This window comes from Procambarus clarkii, chromosome 64 (assembly GCF_040958095.1).
Source record: "Procambarus clarkii isolate CNS0578487 chromosome 64, FALCON_Pclarkii_2.0, whole genome shotgun sequence".
Classification (NCBI taxonomy): Eukaryota; Metazoa; Arthropoda; class Malacostraca; order Decapoda; family Cambaridae; genus Procambarus; species Procambarus clarkii.
In genome coordinates, this window is record NC_091213.1 from 3,891,450 (window position 1) to 3,919,353 (window position 27,904).

The window sequence follows — 27,904 nt, forward strand, 5'->3', positions numbered from 1 at the left end:
GAATTATTAATTACATCAATTAGAACTGAAATATATAAAATAACTTGTTAGATGTTTCTTAACTTTAACGTTATTAAGGGTTTTAAATGGTTTGTTTATATTATTTATGAAATATACTCATAAATTGAATTGCTAAGATACTTGACGCAACAGCAACCACAAGAGGTCGCGAGCTATAGACTTTTTTCAATATTATTATTATTTCTGTTAATGATTAATATCGTTTTTCATATAAAACCTACACGGAAAATGTGCGTCAGACGATAAACAAAATATAAGACAGATTAAGCAGAGATTATTATATGATATTGAGTCATTCACACAAACTGTTTTAATTAATTTTTAAGTATTAATTTGTAAATTTAATGAATAATGTCAGCAAAAACAGTAAACTTATATTTTAGTGCCGTTATAAGTAACTTCCACACATTTGTATTTGTTTACGAAACATTATGAGAATAGCACAAATTTTGAGTCCTTCAAGCAAGGACATTACAAAATATTCCAAGAATGCGCCTTAACCAAACTAGAAATGCTCTACAAATCAAGGGACCCAGAATATGGAATGACCTTCCCAATCATGTCAAAGACTGTACCTCTCTCTCAACCAGTTTAAGAGAAAAACTAAATACTACCTAATAAACTCCATGTAACCTACCTTACCCCCCCCCCCCCCCTAAATGTCAGCCTAAGTCTTGCTATTTTCAAACAATACTGTTTGTTGACCAACTTGTATAATTGTTGATCTTTGCCATGTCCCCCCTTTTTTGAAACGCTATGCGTATTAGTGGCTTTACAAGACTGTAATTACCATATTATGTATCCTCACATTCCCAATGTACCTTCTTGTATATGCATAAATAAATAAATAAATTATGATTGTAACACATCTTCTATGTATGCACTTTTACCTGAATAAACATTTGAATTTGAAGCTGGCTTTTGTCGAGTTCTGTCATATTATTTACCTGAATTTACCTGAGGGCCACACACATACTAGCGGCATCGACGAGGACAGGAAGCCGGCGGCTTGTCAAATGTCCCCCTCATTTGCCCCCTGAATGATCTTTTCCAGCTGAATTTTAAAACCCAGCAGAGTTTGGGCGTTTAGGGGTTTCGGCGGGTAGGCGGTTCCACGGGTTTACAACCCCTATGGATGAAAAAGCATCTCCTGTTTTCTGCCCTCTTTATATATACTTTACCTGAATTTATCTGAGAGCAAAGATCTCTAGTAGCCTCGACGAGGACAGGAAGCCGGTGGCTTGTCAAAGGTCCCCACATTGTTGGGATCACATTGTTGGGTTAGATCAGGCAACACACACACAGTGAGGGAGAACACATTACAGCAAGCAACACACAGTGAGGGAGGACATATTAGAGCAAGCAACACACAGTGAGGGAGGACATATTAGAGCAAGCAACACACAGTGAGGGAGGACATATTACAGCAGGCAGCCCCAAGCCCCACAGAGCGCTCCAGATACATGTAAATGATCTTCCAGTGAGAGATATTATACGCTACTCTGGGAGTTAGACTTGAGACCGGGCACTAGAACCGGTTTGGCTATTCTGCGTCATGCGTGTCTGTACTCACCCGGTTGTGCTTGCGGGGGTTGAGCTTTGGCTCTTTGGTCCCGCCTCTCAACTGTCAATCAACTGGTGTACAGATTCCTGAGCCTACTGGGCTCTATCATGTCTACATTTGAAACTGTATGGAGTCAGCCTCCACCACATCACTGCTTAATGCATTCTACCACCTACTCTGACACTGAAAACGTTCTTTCTAACGTCTCTGTGGCTCATTTGGGTACTCAGTTTCCACCTGTGTCCCCTTGTTCGTGTTCCACCCGTGCTAAAAAATTTGACTTTGTCCACCCTGTCAATTCCCCTGAGAAGTTTGTAGGTGGTTGTGTGTGTTGTACATGCGTATGTGTGTGTTGTATACATGTTGTATATGTAAGTGTAATTTGTTCTTGTCATATGGGTGTTGTATGTGTGTATGTTTGTATGCGATGTGCCTTTGTGGTCGGTGTTGCCTGAGCAGAGCTGAAGCATCTAAAAGATGCTTTTTACAAGCTCAGGTTATATAGTTACGTCTCATACATTGTATAACTGTTGCATTCTTGGGTACAAGTCCAATGTATCATCAGGTGTTCCAGTATTCATGGACTCTTTACAGAGTTCAGCATTTCAAGTTCAGAGTTCAGGCGAGGTGACTGTCCGCTCAGTCATTATCTCCACTGTCTAAGACAAGTTCTTGACACATCAAGATGCATCAAAAACCAGTTGCCAGAAGTGCTTCCTTCCCCTCGGGGAGTATCCTGAGGCCTTCCCTCCCATCCTGGGGGGGAAATTAGTCCCTCCCACCAATGAGGGAGAAGCCATCACTGCCCCCTCCCACCAGCGGGGGAGCCGTCCCCCACGGGGGTCGCTCAGGGTGGGGGAGAGAGACTCCCAATGGCCCCCAACACTCAACCACAATGACTATACAAGCTTGCTCCCAAGCAATCGATTTAGAAATTAGAAAATCCATATTATAATACCCATTTTGAAAGCCTAAATTACGGGTAAAGAGAATTACTAGCGATGGGAAAATCAAGGGAATGAAAGCCGTAGAGCGCCCGAAGGCGGGCGGAGCAGATCTCTCTCTCTCTCTCTCTCTCTCTCCCTCCCTGAGAGAATTATTGGAACCCTCAGTACACAATGTTATGGCGGTGCGCTGACATATACCAATGTCTCTTGTGTGACAATGTAGACCCATTGTGCTTTCTCACGAGTTACCGAGGATAATTAACTGGCGTGGAGTGTCGTGGTGACCAGAGCTGCACCTCCACCATGGCGTCGGAAAGGTAAGGTGGCCTCTGCTACTGCTGCTGCTGGCCGCTACTCTGGCCCCCTACCAGTTTGTGTTGTGGAGGAGAGCCACCGTCAACACTAGCGGCTCCTGGCACTGTGGCACCACCCTCTTACACCCACTGGTTCTACACCCACTGGCTCTACACCTTCGCCCGTACCAGGAGAGGCGGTGGTTCTCTGGTCGTCAGATACAAGCGGTTCTTGGCTCTGTTGTTGCTAGGTCTCTACACCCAGTGCCTGTGTTTACACCCACAGCTTATACACCCACACACCCACACCCTCTCTCTGTATGGTCACTGTCTACACTAACTGCTTGTATTAGTGTCTACACCCACTTTTAATCCGGTGGGTAACTGCGCACCCATACTCAGTACTCCTACACTCAGTACACCCACACCGCACCCAGCATACCCACACTACACCCAGCATACCCACATCCAAAACACACCCAGCACACCCACACCACACCCAGTACACCCACACTCAGTACACCCACACCCACACTCAGTACACCCACACCACACCCCCACTACACCCAGCATACCCACACCACACCCAGCACACCCACACCACACCCAGCACACCCACACCACACCCAGCACACCCACACCACACCCAGCACACCCACACCACACCCAGCACACCCACACCACACCCAGTACACCCACACTCAGTACACCACACCCACACACACATCACACCCACACCACACCTAGCATACCCACACCCAGCACACCCACACCACACCCACACCACACCCAGCACACCCACACCACACCCACACCACACCTACACCACACCCAGCACACCCACACCACACCCAGCACACCCACACCACACCCACACCACACCTACACCACACCCACACCACACCCAGCACACCCACACCACACCCAGCACACCCCTACTACACCCAGCACACCCACACCACACCCACACCACACCCAGCACACCCACACCACACCCACACCACACCTACACCACACCTACACCACACCCACACCACACCCACACCACACCTACACCACACCCACACCACACCCACACCACACCCACACCACACCCAGCACACCCACACCACACCCAGTACACCCACACCACACCCAGTACACCCACACTCAGTACACCACACCCAGCACACCCGCACCACACCCAGCATACCCACACCACACCCAGCATACCCACACCCAGCACACACACACACACACACACACACACACACACACACACACACACACACACACACCACACCCACACTACACCCACACTACACCCAGCACACCCACACCACACCCAGCACACCCACACCACACCCAGGACACCCACACTCAGCACACCCACACTCAGCACACCCACACTCAGCACACCCACACCACTCCCAGCACATCATAGTGATGTTTACCTCAACATAGGGTGATGTAGTGATGTTCAACCCACCATAGGATGATGTAGTGATGTTCACCCCTATCATAGGGTGATGTAGTGATGTTCACCCCATCATAGGGTGATGTAGTGATGTTCAGCACCACCATAGGGTGATGTAGTGATGTTCAGCACCACCATAGGGTGATGTAGTGATGTTCCCCACCACCATAGGGTGATGTAGTGATGTTCAGCACCACCATAGGGTGATGTAGTGATGTTCAGCACCACCATAGGGTGATGTAGTGATGTTCCCCAGCACCATAGGGTGATGTAGTGATGTTCCCCACCACCATAGGGTGATGTAGTGATGTTCCCCACCACCATAGGGTGATGTAGTGATGTTCCCCACCACCATAGGGTGATGTAGTGATGTTCCCCACCACCATAGGGTGATGTAGTGATGTTCCCCACCACCATAGGGTGATGTAGTGATGTTCAGCACCACCATAGGGTGATGTAGTGATGTTCCGCACCACCATAGGGTGATGTAGTGATGTTCCCCACCACCATAGGGTGATGTAGTGATGTTCCCCACCATCATAGGGTGATGTAGTGATGTTCCCCACCACCATAGGATGATGTAGTGATGTTCAACCCACCACCATAGGATGATGTAGTGATGTTCAACCCACCACCATAGGGTGATGTAGTGATGTTCCCCACCACCATAGGGTGATGTAGTGATGTTCCCCACCACCATAGGGTGATGTAGTGATGTTCCCCACCACCGTAGGGTGATGTAGTGATGTTCCCCACCACCATAGGGTGATGTAGTGATGTTCAGCACCACCATAGGGTGATGTAGTGATGTTCACCCAATATAACAATATATATATATTTATATAGGGAAATAGATCACCGGTACATCTTCATTCCAATAGGATCTAAGACCCTTGGTCCATGGGGAGAGAGTGCAAGGAGGTGCCTTAAGAATCTTGGTTCCAGGCTCATTGAAGCTACAAGAGACCCTAGAGCGGCAAGTTTTCTCTTTCAGCGCCTAAGTGTGGCGATCCAGAGGGGGAATGCCCCCGCTGCGTCCTCGGTTCCTGCCCGGCGTCGGAGGAGTTTGAAGAAATCTAGAGATTCTAGGAAACGAAATTCCCCTTATTTTCTCCTAATTTCCATTTTTTGTGACCAATCGGATATGTAAATGTGTAACCTTGTATAATAAAATTATATATATATATATATATATATATATATATATATATATATATATATATATGTCGTACCTAGTAGCCAGAACGCACTTTTCAGCCTACTATGCAAGGCCCGATTTGCCTAATAAGCCAAGTTTTCATGAATTAATGTTTTTTCGACTACCTAACCTACCTAACCTAACCTAACCTAACTTTTTCGGCTACCTAACCCAACCTAACCTATAAAGATAGGTTAGGTTAGGTTATGTAGGGTTGGTTAGGTTCGGTCTTATATCTACGTTAATTTTAACTCCAATAAAAAACAATTGTCCTCATACATAATGAAATGGGTAGCTTTATCATTTCATAAGAAAAAAATTAGAGAAAATATATTAATTCAGGAAAACTTGGCTTATTAGGCAAATTGGGCCTTGCATAGTAGGCTGAGAAGTGCGTTCTGGCTACTAGGTACGACATATATATATATATATATATATATATATATATAAGCCTATACTTGCATAAACCACAAGTGAAGATAAACAATCTTTGGACAACACCCACCAGTGGGACTCGAACCCAGAAAGCACAACTACCTTCCAGTAGCTGGCATAACTAGTATGCTTTAACCCACTACGCCATCAGACCTTACAGGTCTGATGGCGTAGTGGGTTAAAGCATACTAGTTATGCCAGCTACTGGAAGGTAGTTGTGCTTTCTGGGTTCGAGTCCCACTGGTGGGTGTTGTCCAAAGATTATATATATATATATATATATATATATATATATGGGTCTAGATAAACGAGTATGGGCTCTTCTTAGGAAGAGCCTCTCGTCTTAGGGGTCTATGTAAACTAGTGTAAACTAAGCAGATCTCTTCGTAGACTCTTGGTAAATTATCCAGATCACTTGCTAGGGTCTAGGTAAACTAATATCCTAGGCTAGCTCCCTTATATTTCTTAGCTGGTTCGTCATGTGCTCTATGATAGATGTAGGGTAGATGTAGGGTACTTCGGAACGGCTATGAAGGGGTTTACACAGGGGGGAGGGGGGGCAATGGTTTGGTGCTACGGGCTGTGGTGGGTATGTGGGCCTGCGGGCCGCTCCAAGCAACAGCCTGGTGGACCAAACTCTCACAAGTCAAGCCTGGCCTCGGGCCGGGCTTGGGGAGTAGATGAACTCCCAGAACCCCATCAACCAGGTATATGTGGGCCTGCGGGCCGCTCCAAGCAACAGCCTGGTGGACCAAACTCTCACAAGTCAAGCCTGGCCTCGGGCCGGGCTTGGGGAGTAGAAGAACTCCCAGAACCCCATCAACCAGGTATCATCCAGGTAACCAGGTACCCCAAGGTTCAAGACCACAATGTAATTACCTAAGGGTAGTTACAGGATGAGAGCTACGCTCGTGGTGTCCCGTCTTCCCAGCACTCTTTGTCGTATAACGCTTTGAAACGCCTGACGGTCTTGGCCTCCACCACCTTCTCACCTAACTTGTTCCAACCGTCTACCATTCAGTTTGCGAAAGTGAATTTTCTTATATTTTCTGTGTGTGTGTGTGTGTGTGTGTGTGTGTGTGTGTGTGTGTGTGTGTGTGTGTGTGTGTGTGTGTGTGTGTGTGTGTGTGTGTGTGTGTGATGCATGTCACTTACATCATGGGTGACAAAGAACCCCCCCCCCATCCCCCCTCCCAAGCTCGTCACCCACCACCTTCCACTCCACATTGCCAAACCATTTGGGCACAAATATATATACACACAAAAATAATGAGATTGCGAAGGGATTTAGTTGGCATTACTGTTGTGTTTAATTGTGGCTCATGGGATTATTAAGGGTTTATTTGTGGTCCGTGGGATTACAGTGGGTGTAGGCTAATGTGCAAGTCCCTGGGATTGAAATCATGTTTAATTGTGAATTGTTAACAATTAAGCACTTACGAATCTGTACTTCTTTCCTCAATCTTTGACGGCTTTGTTTACATCTTATTAAACAGTTTACAAGCATGAAAACCTCCCAATCAACTGTTGTTATTGTTATAAACAGCCTCCTGGTGCTTCGGAGCTCATTAACTGTTTAATAATTGTAAACAAAGCCGCCAAAGATTGAGAAAAGAAGTACAGGTTCGTAAGTGCTTTCGTAACTGCTTCGTGAATCTGGAAAACCCAGGTCTCTGGACGCTGGTTGATACCCGGTTGAGATAGATGGAGATTGAGATGGACGCTGGTTGATACCTGGTTGAGATAGATGGAGATTGAGATGGACGCTGGTTGATACCCGGTTGAGATAGATGGAGATTGAGATGGACGCTGGTTGATACCTGGTTGAGATAGATGGAGATTGAGATGGACACTGGTTGATACGCAGGAAAGGGGGGGGGGGGAACCAATGTCACCAAACAATATGAAAATCTCACTCAAGACTACTGAAACACCTTGCTACCATATGCAGACGATGAGTCACAATAATGTGTCTGAGGATATCACCACACGCCAGATGAGACGACGACGTTTCGGTCCGTCCTGGACGGAAACACACCGTCGAGTTGATAAGGGTCCTGGACGGACCGAAACGTGGTCGTCTCTCCATCTTGTGGTTTGTGGTGTGGTCTTCACCTTGCTGCTATTTAAACAATTTTAATTTTGCCCCAAGGGGCGAGTTTATTGGGCAGCGGCACTCATCTTGTGAGTGGACACACCGCCATAGCAGCATGTACAACACTCCCCAATAGGCAGAAAACCCGCTGGGTTATTCATCCTGTCACTTGTACCCAGACACAGCTGGGACTTGCTTAACTGTCTCAAGTGAACAGCTCCTTACATTGAGGTGCTTCCTTGAGGTGCTTCCGGGGCTTAGCGTCCCCGCGGCCCGGTCGTCGATCAGGCCTCCTTGCTGCCATGTCCAGTAATATCAGACACGTGATACGGGACCAAAGAGCCAGAGCTCAACCCCAGCAAGCACAATTAGGTGAGTACAGTGGTTCCCAACATCCGGCCTGCTGTTAATTTAATAATGGTTTCCCACAGGATGCCTGTTAGGCTTATTCTCCAGGCCAGCGACTTACTCGGGATTCAACCTATCTACAAGAGTTGCCTAACTAGTGGATACCTAGTTAATGGTAGGTGAACAGAGGCATCAGGTGAAAAGACACGTTTCCATGTGTCTCCATTCCTGGTCTGGGAATCGAATCCCCAGACCATTCAGTTGTGGACTAAATGCGCTGACCGCTGCCGACCATCCAGGGACCAGATAGGCTATTAAGGGAGTGTTGTTGTTGTTATAGATTCAGTGCTACTCGGAACAAGTTCCAAGTAGCACGGGCTATGGTGAGCCCGTAACTTACCTGGCACAGGAGCGGGGCAAGTAGCACGGGCTATGGTGAGCCTGTAACTTACCTGGCACAGGAGCGGGGCAAGTAGCACGGGCTATGGTGAGCCCGTAACTTACCTGGCACAGGAGCGGGGCAAGTAGCACGGGCTATGGTGAGCCCGTAACTTACCTGGCACAGGAGCGGGGCAAGTAGCACGGGCTATGGTGAGCCCGTAACTTACCTGGCACAGGAGCGGTGCTGTCTTAAGGGAGTGTTACCTTATAACTTTTATACTTTTCGGGCTCGAGGAGTAGAAGAACTCTCGAAACCTTCCCCAGGTATACTCCAGGTAACAGCCTGGCGTTCAAAACTCCTACCAGGAATAAATATACGGAATTTTTTCAGAGTAAGCCAATACAATAGTCGCATGCCAGTACCATCGAAGGTTATCTTGAGATGATTTCGGGGCTTTAGTGTCCCCGCGGTCCGGTCCTCGACCAGGCCTCCACCCCCAGGAAGTAGCCCGTAACAGCTGACTAATACCCAGGTACCTATTTTACTGCTAGGTAACAGGGGCACAGGGTGAAAGAAATTCTGCCCATTGTTTCTCGCCGGCGCCTGGGATCGAACCCGGGACCACAGGATCACAAGTACAGCGTGCTGTCCGCTCGGCCGACCGGGTGTATTTGGTTACACACACAGAGATCACACTAACGTGATGCATCAAATGAACAAATCCACAAGGGCCGTGACGAGGATTCGAACCTGCGTCCGGGAGCAGCATCCCAGACACGGCCTTTGTGGATTTGTTCTTTCGTGTATTTGGTCTCATAATTTGTTAACACACAGCCTGGCCTAGTCGAACTTTAGCACTTCTCTAACCCTGTCCATGGAGGACAGGACAAAATGTATATATGCTGGTTAGCATTGTAAATGTCTGGCCACGTCTGTGGTAAAAAAATAATAATAAAACAAAAACTCAAATATAAACAATTATAAAATCTCTAAAACATTCTAATTTTAACGTTTGGTTGACGAATGTCACCGAAATAGTCATATGCAGGCGAGGAGTCACAATAACGGGGCTGAAGAATGTTGACCAGACCACACACTAGAAGGTGAAGGGACGACGACGTTTCGGTCCGTCCTGGACCATTCTCAAGTCCAATCTACTTGAGAATGGTCCAGGACGGATCGAAACGTCGTCGTCCCTTCACCTTCTAGTGTCACAATCTACTTGAGAATGGTCCAGGACGGACCGAAACGTCGTCGTCCCTTCACCTTCTAGTGTCACAATCTACTTGAGAATGGTCCAGGACGGACCGAAACGTCGTCGTCCCTTCACCTTCTAGTGTGTGGTCTGGTCAAAATAGTCATAGTTTCTGTTGGTAGAGAATGAACACTTGGAGACTCCTCACCGCGTAGGTCAGTAGGACTTAGCCCGCCTTGGCTAACCAGTCTTAGGAGAAGCGTAGTTACTGTGTATTACATGATCTTCTAAATTCTGAGCAGTCTCCGTGGTGTAGTGGTAAGACACTCGCCTGGCGTTCCGCGAGCGCTATGTCATGGGTTCGTATCCTGGCCGGGGAGGATTTACTGGGCGCAATTCCTTAACTGTAGCCTCTGTTTAACGCAACAGTAAAATGTGTACTTGGATGAAAAAACGATTCTTCGCGGCGGGGGATCGTATTCCAGGGACCATAGGATTAAGGACTTGCCCGAAACGCTACGCGTACTAGTGGCTGTACAAGAATGTAACAACTCTTGTATATATCTCAAAAAAAAAAAAAAAAAAAAAAAAAAAATGCATGGTCCGCGAGAGCCTAAAAGCAAATCATACTTGGGCTACGCGCTTGTCTCAAATCGTTCTTGTATTGCAAGCGTCCTGTTGAAAGTTTGCTCCCTTATCGCGGGATATCCCAATGGGGAAACAGCAGTTACTATTAATATGCTAATGACAGTTCCTTCACAAACAATTGTATGGAAATTTAGCCTAGTTAGGTGCTGTGGTTAGCCTAAGTTTTGATGAAGATAGCCCTACGAGTGGTATATATATAGTTCTGTTGTTGCATTAGGAGGCATCCTAATCATTCATTACGGGCTATTCATGCCCATGCCAGCTCCTGGGTGGCTTAATCTTCATCAATCATCAATCATCGGATGCATGTGGTCATTTTCATGGTTTAGTGAGGGTGTAATACCTTATGAGCTATGCGTCAATATCAGACGTGTTAGTAATGAACATATATATATATGCACGAATGTCTAAGGAGGAGGAGAGACTCCAATGATGGCCGGGGTTGGGGGGAAGGGGTTAGGGTAGGCTAGGGTAGGGTAGGCCTACCTAGCGGAAGGGCAGCGGGTTTTCTTCCTATTGGGGAGTGTTGTACATTCTGCTATGGCGGTATGTTCACTCACAAGATGAGTGGCGCTGCCCAATAAACTCGCCCCTCGGGGCAAATTTAAATTTAAAATTTAGGGTAGGCTAGGGTAGGCCTACCTAGCGGAAAGGGACGCGTGGCGTATGGTCCCATGGGTCAGGGGTTGGCTCTATGGGTGGGAACCCGCTCTGTCTACCCACCCTCAGTGCTCTAAGTCTTTACGATATATAGCCTGTTCAAACATCTCTGTTCTCATCTCTGTTCAAACAGAGATGAAATGAACACGGTTTCAGGTTGCGTCTGGAGGGGTTTTGTTCTTGTTTTGGGCAGAGCGCATTAGTGCGTGGTTAAGTTAGTCTATTTACTATGCAAATAGCGTAGAATTCCACAAGGGTTAGGTTTTGGACTCCGTCTGGGAGCTGTCGTGCCTTGTTTATTTATAGCTTACCTCCAGATGTTCTAATAGTCTATCTCTCCCACTTGTGGCTGGCGGTGAATGGCGGTTTCGACCACCATTTCAGCTCCCTGGATTGTTACTACTGTTGTGATCCTCTCTGTGTGTGTGTACTCACCTAGTACTCACCTAGTTGTGTTTGCGGGGGTTGAGCTCTGGCTCTTTGGTCCCGCCTCTCAACCGTCAATCAACAGGTGTACAGATTCATGAGCCTATCGGGCTCTATCATATCTACACTTGAAACTGTGTATGGAGTCAGCCTCCACGTGTGTGTGTGTGTGTGTGTGTGTGTGTGTGTGTGTGTGTATGTGTGTGTGTGTGTGTGTGTGTGTGTGTGTGTGTGTGTGTGTGTGTGTGTAATTACCTAAGGGTAGTTGCAGCATGAGAGTTACGCTCGTGGTGTCCCGTCTTCCCAGCACTCTGTCATATAATGTGTGTGTGTATGTGTACTCACCTAGTTGTGTTTTGCGGGGGTTGAGCTCTGGCTCTTTGGTCCCGCCTCTCAACTGTCAATCAACTGGTGTACAGATTCCTGAGCCTATTGGGCTCTATCATACCTACACTTGAAACTGTGTATGGAGTCAGCCTCCACCACATCACTGCCTAATGCATTCCATTTGTCAACCACTCTGACACTAAAAAAGTTCTTTCTAATATCTGTGTGTGTGTGTGTGTGTGTGTGTGTGTGTGTGGGTGTGTGTGGGCGTCTGGGGGTTACTCAGGATGCCGGTTCGAGCCTACTGTCCGGCTACATAGACTTTCTCGTAGACATATCACGTAATTGTGATTTCATTGTGAATGTTGGGTACTGGCCTACTTATACTTGCAGGGAAGAAGCAACAGCTCTTGGGCACCATCTTTCTTAACTAACCTGCGTAGAGGTTCCAGAGCCTATTGGACCCTGTCATAAGCTATCTACATTTGCAGCTGTGTATGACTATGTCAACGCTGCCTCCATCTTAACATATTTTATGTGTCCACTATTCTGACAAATTCTGGGGTAATGTCTCTTGACTTTTTCTTTTATACTTTCCATCTGTGACCGTTCGTGCACCAGCCAAACCAAATCATTTGCTGGTATCTACCCCTGTTACTACCTCTGTGAATTGGTAATGATGTCGCCTTTATCTCTGTCCACGGGAGACATCTCCCGTCACGCAGGGTGCAGTCGCACCTCCACAGATCTCCAGTATCAGCTCTTGATACTGGTAATGGCTCAAAAGGACCACCACTTACGGGCTATTCATGCCCGTGCCACCTCTTGGGTAGCTTAATCTTCTTCATTCATTCATTCCTTTAATCTTTCCTCATAATTCACTGGTTGAAACTCTGGCACTAGTCTGGTGGAATGCCGATGGACATTCTCCGGCTTCGTGTTGTGTTGAAGAAGATAAGGACTTAAAGATGGTGCTGCATATTTCAGAATTGTTCTGACATACTTGGTATACCGGACCAGGATTCGTGTAGCACTTAAGTGTCCGCTTACGAAACCTGTATATCTTTCCTCAATGGTGGCAGCTGTGTTTACATTTGTTAAACACTTTTAGAGTTCAGAAGCGCTACGAAGTTATATATAACAATTATAACCTTGTGTTTAGAAGTTTCCAAGTTCGTGAACTTAAATATATATAGAGAGTAAGCTGCCATGATCAAGATGTACAGGTTTCGTAAATTGACACGCCGAGACAATCCTAACATTAAGGGCCCCCAAGACTTTTCAACACTCTCCCTCTAATCATAAGGGGCATAACTGGCCGACCTCTCACGGTATTCAAAAGAAAACTTGATGAACACCTCCAAAGGATTCCTGATCAACCGGGCTATGATATAAACGTCAGACTGCGAGCAGCTACGTATAACAGCCTGGTAGAGCAGACCACCAACCAGGAGGTCAGGGCAGAGACCTAGCAGCAGGGACATTGATCGCCAGAACCAATATTAGGTAAACAGAAGGTAAGGTGGTCCAGGGTCTTAAATGACTCCGTATTCAGGTTCCAAAAGGCAGTTCGTATTCAGGTTCTTACATTGGGCAAACTTACGTGTGCATCTGGTGATATCCATAAGGTGTGGGCTTCGGGAGACAAGAGTCGTTGTGTTATCAACCTCTTTGTTCTTTTGTCTGAATCCGGGAGCCACTTCTCTACCTATTTGGAACTTTGTGTCCGGCCTCCTGTAGCCAGGCCAGCTTCCTTACTGTGGGCTTTATTTCTCCAAGGAGTGCCGGACCAACCGGGCTGTGGTGGGTATGTGGGCCTGCGGGCCGCTCCAAGCAACAGCCTGGTGGACCAAACTCTCACAAGTCAAGCCTGGCCTCGGGCCGGGCTTGGGGAGTAGAAGAACTCCATCAACCAGGTATATGTGGGCCTGCGGGCCGCTCCAAGCAACAGCCTGGTGGACCAAACTCTCACAAGTCAAGCCTGGCCTCGGGCCGGGCTTGGGGAGTAGAAGAACTCCCAGAACCCCATCAACCAGGAATGTCTGTGTATGCTAGTCTTCTGCAGAACCAGGAAAGTCCGCTCCTGTGATCACCACCCTTCTACTTGTTCCTTTTCCGTAGCGTCTGTCCACCTTGGTAATGGGACACCACAGCATGACTTACGAGGTGAGGCGGCGGGATGCATGGAGGCTCCGCGCCCGCATCCTCGCTACCCTTTCCTTACTCCGGCTTCTTGCTCTCACGGGAGACATCACCCGTCACGCAGGGTGCAGTCGCACCTCCACAGATCTCCAGTATCAGCTCCTGATACTGGTAATGGCTCAAAAGGGCCACCACTTACGGGCTATTCATGCCCGTGCCTCCTTTTGGGTGGCTTAATCTTCATCATCATTCTTGCTCTCCACAACAATGTAACATCTCTTTAGAAGGTGAAGGGACGACGACGTTTCGGTCCGTCCTGGACCATTCTCAAGTCGATTGTGACAATCGACTTGAGAATGTAGATATCAAAGGAGATATTAATAGGGTATTAAAAGTATCAACACAAGACAGAACACGAAACAATGGGTATAAATTGGATAAGTTTAGATTTAGGAAAGACTTGGGTAAATACTGGTTCGGTAACAGGGTTGTTGATTTGTGGAACCAATTACCGCGTAACGTGGTGGAGGTGGGGCCCCTCGATTGTTTCAAGCGCGGGTTGGACAAGTATATGAGTGGGATTGGGTGGATATAGATAGGAGCTGCCTCGTATGGGCCAATAGGCCTTCTGCAGTTGCCTTTGTTCTTATGTTAAATTACTCATATAAAAGGTGTTTACATTGTGAAGGCGTAAGATACAATAGGCTTGGTGTTAATCTAACTATTATTTATCATATTTCCTCACATATCTGCCGTTCAGATAACCTGTGTCAACAGCTTATCACTAGAGGTTGACGATGATTTGTTTGTGAAATCAATATTATCAAATAATCTTGATGTTACGGCATGTTGGTGATAAGTGGTTTTAATAATTGTCATATTGCGAATTGAAACTTTTATTAAATTGTCGTTACATTCATCAGCTGCTACCACGGAGGAAGAATTGAAACAGGAATTTCCTTAAGTACTTTCGTATATTAATACATCTTCAGAAGGAATTTTGAACATAAGAACATAAGAACAAAGGTAACCGCAGAAGGCCTATTGGTCCATACGAGGCAGCTCCTATTCTATAACCACCCAATCCCACTCATATACTTGTCCAACCCGCGCTTGAAACAATCGAGGGACCCCACCTCCACCACGTTACGCGGTAATTGGTTCCACAAATCAACAACCCTGTAAATATAAATTTGTAAATTTGTATAATACATCTTCAGAAGGAGTTTTGTATAATACATCTTCAGAAGGAGTTTTGTATAATACATCTTCAGAAGGAGTTTTGTATAATACATCTTCAGAAGGAGTTTTGTATAATACATCTTCAGAAGGAGTTTTGTATAATACATCTTCAGAAGGAGTTTTGTATAATACATCTTCAGAAGGAGTTTTGTATAATACATCTTCAGAAGGAATTTCGTATATTAATACATCTTCAGAAGGAATTTTGTATATTAATACATCTTCATTCCTTCTGAAGATGTATTAATATACGAAAGTACTTAAGGAAATTCCTGTTTCAATACTTCCTTCGTGGTCTGACACTGTCATAAATTTACATTTATCATATACGATGTCATTTACCTCAGTTGTGATAGAGGAATTAGTTATCTATCTTTGTTATCTCAAGATAACATCAAGTTATTAAACTTTCAAAAGACAAATCAACTAAATTTAAGTTCACAACAGTTTCGAAAGGCATTGATTTTATATACCCAAAATTGGCAACTTTGTAATGGTCCCGGGGATCAATGTCCTCGCGGCCTGGTCTCTCACCAGCGCTGGTGATTAGTGGTATGGTCAACCAGGCTGTTAGACCCCCCATAATAACGAATTCGTTCGGCTTCGTGTAGCCAGGGTTCGATGTTCGTTTAATTACCATCTCGCCATATTTAATAATTCCCATCTTGCTTAATATTTTCCCATCTTGTTTAAAACTTTCCCATCTTGTTTAATACTTTCCCATCTTGTTTAAAACTTTCCCATCTTGTTTAATACTTTCCCATCTTGTTTAAAACTTTCCCATCTTGTTTAATACTTTCCCATCTTGTTTAATACTTTCCCATCTTGTTTGGCTAATACTTTCCCATCTTGTTTGGCTAATACTTTCCCATCTTGTTTGGCTAATACTTTCCCATCTTGTTTGTGAAATACTTTACCACCGTTGTGTATATTAAGAAGTCTTGGGTTTGATTAAACAACCCAAGACTTTATTTGATTAAATAAAGTTTGATTAAACTTCATGTTTCGAGTTTAAGTTCACTTTATTGCACAGTTAGATTGTTAAATCTGTGTGTTAATATCTGGTAATATTGGAATGTCAGGTGGAGTGCGTATACTAAACTGTTGTGGATGGTAGTGTGTTGTATATTAAACTTACAACACAGTTTATCTTGTATGTTGGGTTCCCGTAGGGGACAGGTGGCCTGGGTGTATGTGTATGACTGTAGGGGACAGGTGGCCTGTGTGTATACAAGTGTATGACTGTAGGGAACAGGTGGCCTGGGTGTGTACATGTGTATGACTGTAGGGGACAGGTGGCCTGTGTGTATACAAGTATATGACTGTAGTGGACAGGTGGCCGGGATTTCTCCTCGTAAACAAATCCCATTGTTTACGTTTGTTTGTTGTTGTCGTCCTCTCTAGGCCTATATTGTCAGCCTAGCAGCCTTCCCCAATCTGATTAGGCTTCTAATTTATATTTATCACGCCAATTTATATTAGCGTGATCAGTTGCATCTATGTTTACCTCGCTAATATTTCAGTAAATTGTGTTTTGAAATCATTCCTGTTGACGGGGACTTGAAAGCCGTACTTAGGTTCATTCAGGTTCCCCCCAGGGGTCTAGGTTAGGTTCCTCCCAGGGGTCTAGGTTAGGTCCCCCCTAGGGGTCTAGGTTAGGTCCCCCCCAGGGGTCTAGGCCAGGTTCCCCCCAGGGGTCTAGGTTAGGTTCCCCCCAGGGGTCTAGGTTAGGTTCCTCCCAGGGGTCTAGGTTAGGTTCCTCCCAGGGGTCTAGGTTAGGTCCCCCCTAGGGGTCTAGGTTAGGTTCCTCCCAGGGGTCTAGGTTAGGTTCCTCCCAGGGGTCTAGGTTAGGTCCCCCCTAGGGGTCTAGGTTAGGTCCCCCCCAGGGGTCTAGGTTAGGTCCCCCCCAGGGGTCTAGGTTAGGTCCCCCCCAGGGGTCTAGGTCAGGTTCCCTAGGGGTCTAGGCCAGGTTCCTCCCAGGGGTCTAGGCCAGGTTCCTCCCAGGGGTCTAGGCCAGGTTCCTCCCAGGGATCTAGGCCAGGTTCCTCCCAGGGGTCTAGGCCAGGTTCCCCCAGGGGTCTAGGCCAGGTCCCCCCAGGGGTCTAGGTTAGGTTCCCCCCAGGGATCTAGGTTAGGTTCCCCCCCAGGGGTCTAGGTCAGGTTTCCCCCAGGGGTCTAGGTCAGGTTCCCCCCAGGGGTCTAGGTCAGGTTCCCCCCAGGGGTCTAGGTCAGGTTCCCCCAGGGGTCTAGGTTAGGTCCCCCAGGGGTCTAGGTTAGGTTTCCCCCCAGGGGTCTAGGTTAGGGGTCCCCCAGGGGTCTAGGCCAGGTTCCCCCCAGGGGTCTAGGTCAGGTTCCCCCCAGGGGTCTAGGTTAGGTTCCCCCCAGGGGTCTAGGCCAGGTTCCCCCAGGGGTCTAGGCCAGGTTCCCCCCAGGGGTCTAGGCCAGGTTCCCCCAGGGGTCTAGGTCAGGTTCCCCCCAGGGGTCTAGGTTAGGTCCCCCCAGGGGTCTAGGTCAGGTTCCCCCCAGGGGTCTAGGTTAGGTTCCCCCCAGGGGTCTAGGTCAGGTTCCCCCCAGGGGTCTAGGCCAGGTTCCCCCCAGGGGTCTAGGCCAGGTTCCCCCCAGGGGTCTAGGTCAGGTTCCCCCCAGGGGTCTAGGTCAGGTTCCCCCCAGGGGTCTAGGCCAGGTTCCCCCCAGGGGTCTAGGTTAGGTTCCCCCCAGGGGTCTAGGTCAGGTTCCCCCCAGGGGTCTAGGCCAGGTTCCCCCCAGGGGTCTAGGCCAGGTTCCCCCCAGGGGTCTAGGCCAGGTTCCCCCAGGGTACTGAACTTCTCCAGTATGCAACACACGAGTTACTTTACTCCCAGGTACCTATTTTACTGCTGGGTGAACAGAGACGTAAGGTGAAAGGTGTCCCACATTCGTTTCTGACCTGGCCGGGGATCGGGCTCGGGTCCATAGGTTATAGGCCGAGAACGTAGACTACTGTGCTACAGTAAGTGACTCCAGGCTGTGATGAGTGGTAATACATTAGTGATATACTGAAGTGCGTGTTTAAGTGGCACCCATTGACAAGAGGCACTTGAGTGTATTAAAGTGTGGGTCAGAGGGGTGGTAAGTGGAGATGGGAGATGGTGGCACTCGCTGGCAGGCACCCCTGCACTCTGGGTGGCACCCTGGCACTCTGGCAGGCATCGTGGCACTCTGGTAGGCATCGTGGCACTCTGGCAGGCACCGTGGTACTCTGGCAGGCATCGTGGCACTCTGGCAGGCACCGTGGTACTCTGGCAGGCATCGTGGCACTCTGGCAGGCACCGTGGTACTCTGGCAGGCATCGTGGCACTCTGGCAGGCATCCTGGCACTCTGGCATCCTGGCACTCTGGCAGGCATCGTGGCACTCTGGCAGGCATCGTGGCACTCTGGCAGGCATCGTGGCACTCTGGCAGGCATCGTGGCACTCTGGCAGGCATCGTGGCACTCTGGCAGGCATCCTGGCACTCTGGCAGGCATCCTGGCACTCTGGCAGGCATCCTGGCACTCTGGCAGGCATCCTTGCACTCTGGCATCGTGGCACTCTGGCAGGCATCCTGGCACTCTGGCAGGCATCCTGGCACTCTGGCAGGCATCGTGGCACTATGGTAGGCACCGTGGTACTCTGGCAGGCATCGTGGCACTCTGGCAGGCATCGTGGTACTCTGGCAGGCACCCTGGCACACTGGCAGGCATCGTGGCACTCTGGCAGGCACACTGGCAGGCATCCAGGCACTCTGGCAAGCACCCTGGCACACTGGCAGGCATCCTGGCACTCTGGCAGGCACCCTGGCACTCTGGCAGGCATCCTGGCACTCTGGCAGCCACCCTGGCACTCTGGCAGCCACCCTGGCACTCTGGCAGGCACCCTGGCACTCTGGCAGCCACCCTGGCACTCTGGCAGCCACCCTGGCACTCTGGCAGCCACCCTGGCACTCTGGCAGCCACCCTGGCACTCTGTAGCAGGCGGAAGTTGCAAATCAAAACACATCAATGAGGAAGTACTGGACCAGCAGGGTTGTAATTGACATGTGTGTGACATGTGTGCCTGCGGGTGGCGTGATCAACAACCTAACTGATCAAGGGCCAGATTCACGAAAGCACTTACGCAAGCACTTACGAACCTGTACATCTTTTCTCAATCTTTGGCGGCTTTGTTTCCAGTTATTAAACAGTTATTGAGCTCGGAAGCACCAGGAGGCTGTTTATAACAATAACAACAATTGAATGGGAAGTTTTCATGCTTGTAAACTGTTTAATAAATGTTAGCAAAGCCGTCAAAGATTGAGGAAAGATGTACACGTTCGTAAGTGTTTGCGTAAGTGCTTTCGTGAATTCGGCCCCAAGTTATTAGGGCCTTGCGCCAGGCTTGCGTAGCATACCTCCCGTAAGCAACTATAACCAGCAACATATGTTGGTTATACCACTATAGGGCGATATAGCTCGGTCGATAGTACTTGGATCTCACACGCTGGGGTCCAGGGTTCGAGTCTCCAAGAGCCCAGGAGAATGGCATGATTGGCCTCGTCTGTGGGGGAAAAAAGAGACTGGGGCCAGATTCACAAATCAGTTACGCAAGCACTTACGAAACTGTACATCTTTTCACAATCTTTGGCGGCTTTGTTTACAATTATTAAACAGTTAATGAGCTCCGAAGTACCAGGAGGCTGTTTATAACAATAACAACAGTTGATTGGCAAGTTTTCATGCTTGTAAACTGTTTAATAAATGTAACCAAAGCCGTCAAAGATTGAGGAAAGATGTACGTAATGGATGTGTAACAAAAAGGAGGCCTGGTCGTGGACCGGGCCGCGGGGACACTAAAGCCCCGAAATCATCTCAAGATAACACCATAATTTCGTCCTGGGAAAATATTACGAGGAAATGGTTCTAAAATTGGACCCTTAAAACCCTCTTTGGAGACCAGCGAACCAGACCTAGCTGCTACCTATGGATGATACCGAGGATCAGCGTTCTCGCGGCCCAGTCTCTCATCAGTCCTGGTTGGTGGTCTGGTCAACTAAGCTGTTAGACGCGGCTCAGCGCAGCCTGACATATGCCCGAATGTGTAAAATAGAACCAATGAAAAATAAGAGGTGCAATAGGTACTTGAAGAGATAACATGGTAGCCGAGTGAGGGGAATGGAAGGTTATCATGTTATCCTGGTGGCAAGGAATGGCAGGTTATCATGGTAGCAGGAGAGAGTGGGAGAGCAGATTGGCTGAGGGGTCAGGATGGGTCATGATAGCTGGGGCTGTGGGGGGAGGGGGGGGAGAGACGCATGATATCATCACATGCCTGGTTCATTTCCCTACATGAACCTGGGTTTAGTTCGAGCCCGCACACACACACACACACATTCGTGATAATTGTACTTAGCGTACGTGTTCAAAACGTGGGTGATTAGCGTGGGCCCGTGTGAGGGTGTGTAACTGAGCGTTGGCGACCCTATGCGTACAGAGGTCAGTTGGGGAGTGTGGGTATGGGGTGTCTGGGGGTGAGAAAGGTCACCCATGCCTCCTACCTCTCGTGGGGTGAGGTAGGTGGGGTCGTGTTCCTTGTCCGGGTCGCCTAGCACATGTTTTTCATGCCTAGCACCCGGTTATTCATGCCCAGCACCCAGTCATTCACTGGTGAGTGAATGACGGGGTGCTGGGCATGAATCAAACCACCAGTGAACTCAAGACCTGACTTCAAACAGATCATTTTGTACAGTCGCCCCTCTAGTCGGAGGTCAGGGAACTCCCTTATGCCCAATGATACCCCATGCTGTATACAGCTAATTCCTGTACACCCAATCCTGTACACTTGTGTACACAGGGGTATTGAGCTCGTATCTGTACACCTGACCCTCTCCTGTGATATACTTGGGGTGTATTGAGTGAATTCCTGAACAACTGGTTCAACTATAATGCCTCATTGTTAGTTTGAACTCGTACTGTGGCCGTTAATTTGTTTAATTTTGCCCCGAGGGGCGAGTTTATTGGGCAGCGTCACTCATCCTGTGAGTGAACACACCGCCATAGTGACAGTATTGGGCAGCGCCACTCATCCTGTGAGTGGACACACCGCCATGGTGACAGTATTGGGCAGCGCCACCCATCCTGTGAGTGGACACACCGCCATAGTGACAGTATTGGGCAGCGCCACTCATCCTGTGAGTGGACACACCGCCATAGTGACAGTATTGGGCAGCGCCACTCATCCTGTGAGTGGACACACCGCCATGGTGACAGTATTGGGCAGCGCCACCCATCCTGTGGGTGGACACACCGCCATAGTGACAGTATTGGGCAGCGCCACTCATCCTGTGAGTGGACACACCGCCATAGTGACAGTATTGGGCAGCGCCACTCATCCTGTGAGTGGACACACCGCCATGGTGACAGTATTGGGCAGCGCCACCCATCCTGTGGGTGGACACACCGCCATAGTGACAGTATTGGGCAGCGCCACTCATCCTGTGAGTGGACACACCGCCATAGTGACAGTATTGGGCAGCGCCACTCATCCTGTGAGTGGACACACCGCCATGGTGACAGTATTGGGCAGCGCCACCCATCCTGTGAGTGGACACACCGCCATAGTGACAGTATTGGGCAGCGTCACTCATCCTGTGAGTGGACACACCGCCATAGTGACAGTATTGGGCAGCGTCACTCATCCTGTGAGTGGACACACCGCCATAGTGACAGTATTGGGCAGCGCCACCCATCCTGTGGGTGGACACACCGCCATAGTGACAGTATTGGGCAGCGCCACTCATCCTGTGAGTGGACACACCGCCATAGTGACAGTATTGGGCAGCGCCACTCATCCTGTGAGTGGACACACCGCCATAGTGACAGTATTGGGCAGCGTCACTCATCCTGTGAGTGGACACACCGCCATAGTGACAGTATTGGGCAGCGCCACCCATCCTGTGGGTGGACACACCGCCATAGTGACAGTATTGGGCAGCGCCACTCATCCTGTGAGTGGACACACCGCCATAGTGACAGTATTGGGCAGCGCCACCCATCCTGTGAGTGGACACACCGCCATAGTGACAGTATTGGGCAGCGTCACCCATCCTGTGAGTGGACACACCGCCATAGTGACAGTATTGGGCAGCGTCACTCATCCTGTGAGTGGACACACCGCCATAGTGACAGTATTGAGCAGCGCCACCCATCCTGTGGGTGGACACACCGCCATAGTGACAGTATTGGGCAGCGCCACTCATCCTGTGAGTGGACACACCGCCATAGTGACAGTATTGGGCAGCGCCACTCATCCTGTGAGTGGACACACCGCCATAGTGACAGTATTGGGCAGCGCCACCCATCCTGTGAGTGGACACACCGCCATAGTGACAGTATTGGGCAGCGCCACTCATCCTGTGAGTGGACACACCGCCATAGTGACAGTATTGGGCAGCGCCACTCATCCTGTGAGTGGACACACCGCCATAGTGACAGTATTGGGCAGCGCCACCCATCCTGTGAGTGGACACACCGCCATAGTGACAGTATTGGGCAGCGCCACCAATCCTGTGAGTGGACACACCGCCATAGTGACAGTATTGGGCAGCGTCACTCATCCTGTGAGTGGACACACCGCCATAGTGACAGTATTGGGCAGCGCCACCCATCCTGTGAGTGGACACACCGCCATAGTGACAGTATTGGGCAGCGCCACTCATCCTGTGAGTGGACACACCGCCATAGTGACAGTATTGGGCAGCGCCACTCATCCTGTGAGTGGACACACCGCCATAGTGACAGTATTGGGCAGCGGGACTCATCCTGTGAGTGGACACACCGCCATAGTGACAGTATTGGGCAGCGCCACTCATCCTGTGAGTGGACACACCGCCATAGTGACAGTATTGGGCAGCGCCACTCATCCTGTGAGTGGACACACCGCCATAGTGACAGTATTGGGCAGCGCCACTCATCCTGTGAGTGGACACACCGCCATAGTGACAGTATTGGGCAGCGCCACTCATCCTGTGAGTGGACACACCGCCATAGTGACAGTATTGGGCAGCGCCACCCATCCTGTGAGTAGACACACCGCCATAGTGACAGTATTGGGCAGCGCCACCCATCCTGTGAGTAGACACACCGCCATAGTGACAGTATTGGGCAGCGCCACCCATCCTGTGAGTAGACACACCACCCACAGGACACACCGGATTATACACATACATACAAGTAGCAGGCGCCTAAAAGGACCCTTGACATTTGACTTTCTCTCCTGTTGTGGGGTGTAGCTTGCCTCGTCCACCTGTCATGCTGAACAATGTCGGGGAGGCTCGCTTTAAAGTCACCAGTTAAACTAGACATTTTAAAGACAAATGTGCTCGCTCGACAGTGTGAAGCCCGTGGTGTGTGATGTGTATTGTAGTGTTGAAAGGTGATGAATTGTGTGTGTTCCGTATTGTAGCCAGAGGGGAAAAAATTGTCTAGATTCACGTAAGGGTTTTGTTTAGATTCCATTGAGCATCGTGTAAGATCGGGGGATATTAGATGAACTCATAGCCAGGGGGTCAAGATTCACGAAAGCAGTTACACAAGTACTTACGAACGTGTACATCTTTCCTCAATCTTTGACGGCTTTGGTTACATTTATTAAACAGTTTACAAGCATGAAAACTTGCCAATCAACTGTTGTTATTGTTATAAACAGCCTCCTGGTGCTTCGGAGCTCATTAACTGTTTAATAATTGTAAACAAAGCCGCCAAAGATTGTGAAAAGATGTTCAGGTTCGTAAGTGCTTTCGTGAATCTGGCCCCAGGTCTTGACCAGTGCTCTGTAATCCTTCACGTTGAGTAGGGTAGCAGCAATGTCGAGGAGATCAGACACACTTTTAAGATGTTGTACGACTTAAGATCACCTTCATTCCAAACATACATACCACCTGCGGGTTACTCATGCCCGCGCACCGCCTCTGTTGATAGCTTAATCTACATCGACCAATCAACATTCCATAATAATGTTTGACAAATATATTAAAACCCCGCAGGAGTTGTTCGACATAGTAATTACTAAAGTAATTAGTGTATTTAGTTGTGTTTACCGTAGAGTGAGCTTCAGCTCTGGGTCCCTGCCTGTCATTTACTTAGTACGACGACTCGCCTGTACACCTGGACTAAACCTTATTGGCACGACTGCATTGTTCCACTAACAGTCGTTCACCTTGTAAGATGTTATGACTTTTAATTATCGAATTGTTTTTTTGTTTTTTTTTGCTTTTCCTCTGTTCCTTAGAGTCATTTAATCTCTCCATAAACAAGTATCGTTGACTTTGCTCCTTTGGTCTATTGCTGTTCTGTTGTTGGCATCCTGCGTGATATATCTTGAGATGATATCTTGGGATGATATCTTGAGATGATATCTTGAGATGATATCTTGAGGTGATATCTTGAGGTGATATCTTGAGATGATATCTTGGGATGATATCTTGAGATGATATCTTGAGATGATATCTTGAGGTGATATCTTGAGATGATATCTTGAGGTGATATCTTGAGGTGATATCTTGAGGTGATATCTTGGGATGATATCTTGAGATGATATCTTGAGATGATATCTTGAGGTGATATCTTGGGATGATATCTTGAGATGATATCTTGAGGTGATATCTTGAGATGATATCTTGAGGTGATATCTTGGGATGATATCTTGAGATGATATCTTGAGGTGATATCTTGAGATGATATCTTGAGATGATATCTTGAGATGATATCTTGAGGTGATATCTTGAGGTGATATCTTGGGATGATTGTGATAACATGGAACGTTTGAATATTGTGAAGCCCAGTGCTTATAGGCTCAGGACTCAGCCTGGGTCCCTTCATTTGCCACTCCGTAAATAATACAACCTTTGAACCTCACGAGAAACATAATAAGCCAAGCAAAGCAGCTAACCTATCGAGTCCGATGCATAGAAAACGGGAATATTTGTCAGCCGTTACTTTACCAAAATGTTACAATTTTTACTGTTGGTTACAATATTGTAACAGATGCGGCGTTAAAAGGACGGGCTCGGTCTCTCTCTCTCTCTCTCACACACACACAGACACACACACACACACACACACACACACACACACAGAACAGTCTCCGTGGTGTAGTGGTAAGACACTCGCCTGGCGTTCCGCGAGCGCTGTCATGGGTTCGTATCCTGGCCGGGGAGGATTTACTGGGCGCAATTCCTAAACTGTAGCCTCTGTTTAACGCAACAGTAAAATGTGTACTTGGATGAAAAAAACGATTCTTCGCGGCGGGGGATCGTATTCCAGGGACCTGCCCGAAACGCTACGCGTACTAGTGGCTCTACAAGAATGTAACAACTCTTGTATATATCTCTCAAAAAAAAAAAAAAAAAGTTAGGGGGGACATGATCACTACATTCAAGATTCTCAAGGGAATTGATAGGGTAGATAAAGACAAGCTATTTAACACAAGGGGGACACGCACAAGGGGACACAGGTGGAAACTGAGCGCCCAAATGAGCCACAGCGATATTAGAAAGAACTTTTTTAGTGTCAGAGCAGTAGACAAATGGAATGCATTAGGAAGTGATGTGGTGGAGGCTGACTCCATACACAGTTTCAAGTGTAGATATGATAGAGCCCAATAGGCTCAGGAACCTGTACACCAGTTGATTGACAGTTGAGAGGCGGGACCAAAGAGCCAGAGCTCAACCCCCGCAAGCACAATTAGGCGAGTACGACGAACGAAAGGGCGGGAAAAGTCGTTAGTGACACCCAAGGCACTGTGGAAATTTTTTTAGCCTAGTGGAGAGAGAAATTATGGTGCGAATGGTGTCGGCGACGATACCAAGCTGTCGCCTCTTAACTGGTGATATGACAGCTGTCACACCGTGTGGCTATCACCCCGTGTGGCTACCACACTGTGTGGCTACCACACCGTGTGGCTATCACCCCGTGTGGCTACCACACCGTGTGGCTATCACACCTTGTGGCTACCACCCCGTGTGGCTACCACACCTTGTGGCTACCACCCCGTGTGGCTATCACACCGTGTGGCTACCACACCTTGTGGCTACCACCCCGTGTGGCTATCACACCGTGTGGCTACCACACCTTGTGGCTACCACCCCGTGTGGCTATCACACCGTGTGGCTACCACACCTTGTGGCTATCACCCCTTGTGGCTACCACCCCGTGTGGCTATCACACCGTGTGGCTACCACACCTTGTGGCTATCACCCCCTTGTGGCTACCACACCGTGTGGCTACCACCCCGTGTGGCTATCACACCGTGTGGCTACCACCCCGTGTGGCTATCACCCCGTGTGGCTACCACCCCGTGTGGCTATCACACCGTGTGGCTACCACACCTTGTGGCTATCACACCGTGTGGCTACCACCCCTTGTGGCTACCACACCTTGTGGCTACCACACCTTGTGGCTACCACACCTTGTGGCTACCACCCCTTGTGGCTACCACACCGTGTGGCTACCACCCCGTGTGGCTACCACACCTTGTGGCTACCACACCGTGTGGCTACCACACCGTGTGGCTACCACCCCGTGTGGCTACCACACCGTGTGGCTACCACACCTTGTGGCTACCACACCGTGTGGCTACCACCCCGTGTGGCTATCACCCCGTGTGGCTACCACCCCGTGTGGCTATCACCCCGTGTGGCTACCACCCCGTGTGGCTATCACACCGTGTGGCTACCACACCTTGTGGCTATCACACCGTGTGGCTACCACCCCGTGTGGCTACCACAGAAATATAACATACCAGCTACCACATAGTTTGACAGCTTGACATTCAATAGCCATTTACCTAGAGGATATACCTGGAACATACCTATAGTGAGAGTTCTACTGCCCCAAGCCCGGCCTGGGGCAAGGCGTATCTTGTGATAAGTTGATCTAGAAGGCTGTTGCTTCTAGCGGCCCGCATTACAACCCCATGAAAGAGAAGGGCCCAATAAGATGGACTTAAAGAGGATTAAGATTGAATACTTAGTGTGTTGGTAACTGTGAACTGGGGGGGGGGGAGAGGGGGGGACGGGTGGTGGTGTGGGCGTGATGGTGTGGGTGGTGGTGGTGTGGGCGTGATGGTGTGGATTGATGGGGCTTGATGGGGCTTGGGGGGGGGATTATATAGTATCTTCCCCCACACACGCATGGCTCTCCTCCTCTGAATATGACTACTAACATCACTACTACTACTACTAGCATCACCATCCCTTGATCAATACTACCACCATCAAGTTTTAAGAGGTTGAGTTGGAGTCAAATAGTTGTATTGTGAACAATGAACTTCGCAAGAGTTCAACTCTTAACAACCATAACTTTAGATTGGGAAGATCCTGTGTTTCCCAATATTTAACCACTTCAAGTTCAAGTATGTTTATTGAGATAAGGAAGAAATACATCTCAAAGGGATAGAGTAGCTTAGGCAATTTCTACCCCTCTTTACCACTATGCCAGACTCATGAACCACTAGGACAACCAAAAATGCAGAT

General features: G+C 48.5%; 1 protein-coding gene across 6 annotated transcripts in view; it reads left to right on the plus strand.

Annotated features, from left to right (window-relative positions):
• Positions 1–2,597: 2,597 nt before the first annotated feature.
• RhoGAP93B (MyTH4 and RhoGAP_KIAA1688 domain-containing protein RhoGAP93B) overlaps positions 2,598–27,904 on the plus strand; it is a 192,291-nt gene continuing 166,984 nt past the window's right edge. For 5 of the 6 annotated variants that reach the window (XM_069309086.1, XM_069309082.1, XM_069309091.1 and 2 more), the window contains exon 1: positions 2,695–2,849. In XM_069309086.1, coding sequence (XP_069165187.1) covers positions 2,836–2,849 — 14 coding nt within the window. In that variant the 5' untranslated portion in view covers positions 2,695–2,835. Of the gene's footprint in view, positions 2,850–27,904 lie in introns of all 6 variants that reach the window. The other variant, XM_069309081.1, reaches the window with a different exon arrangement.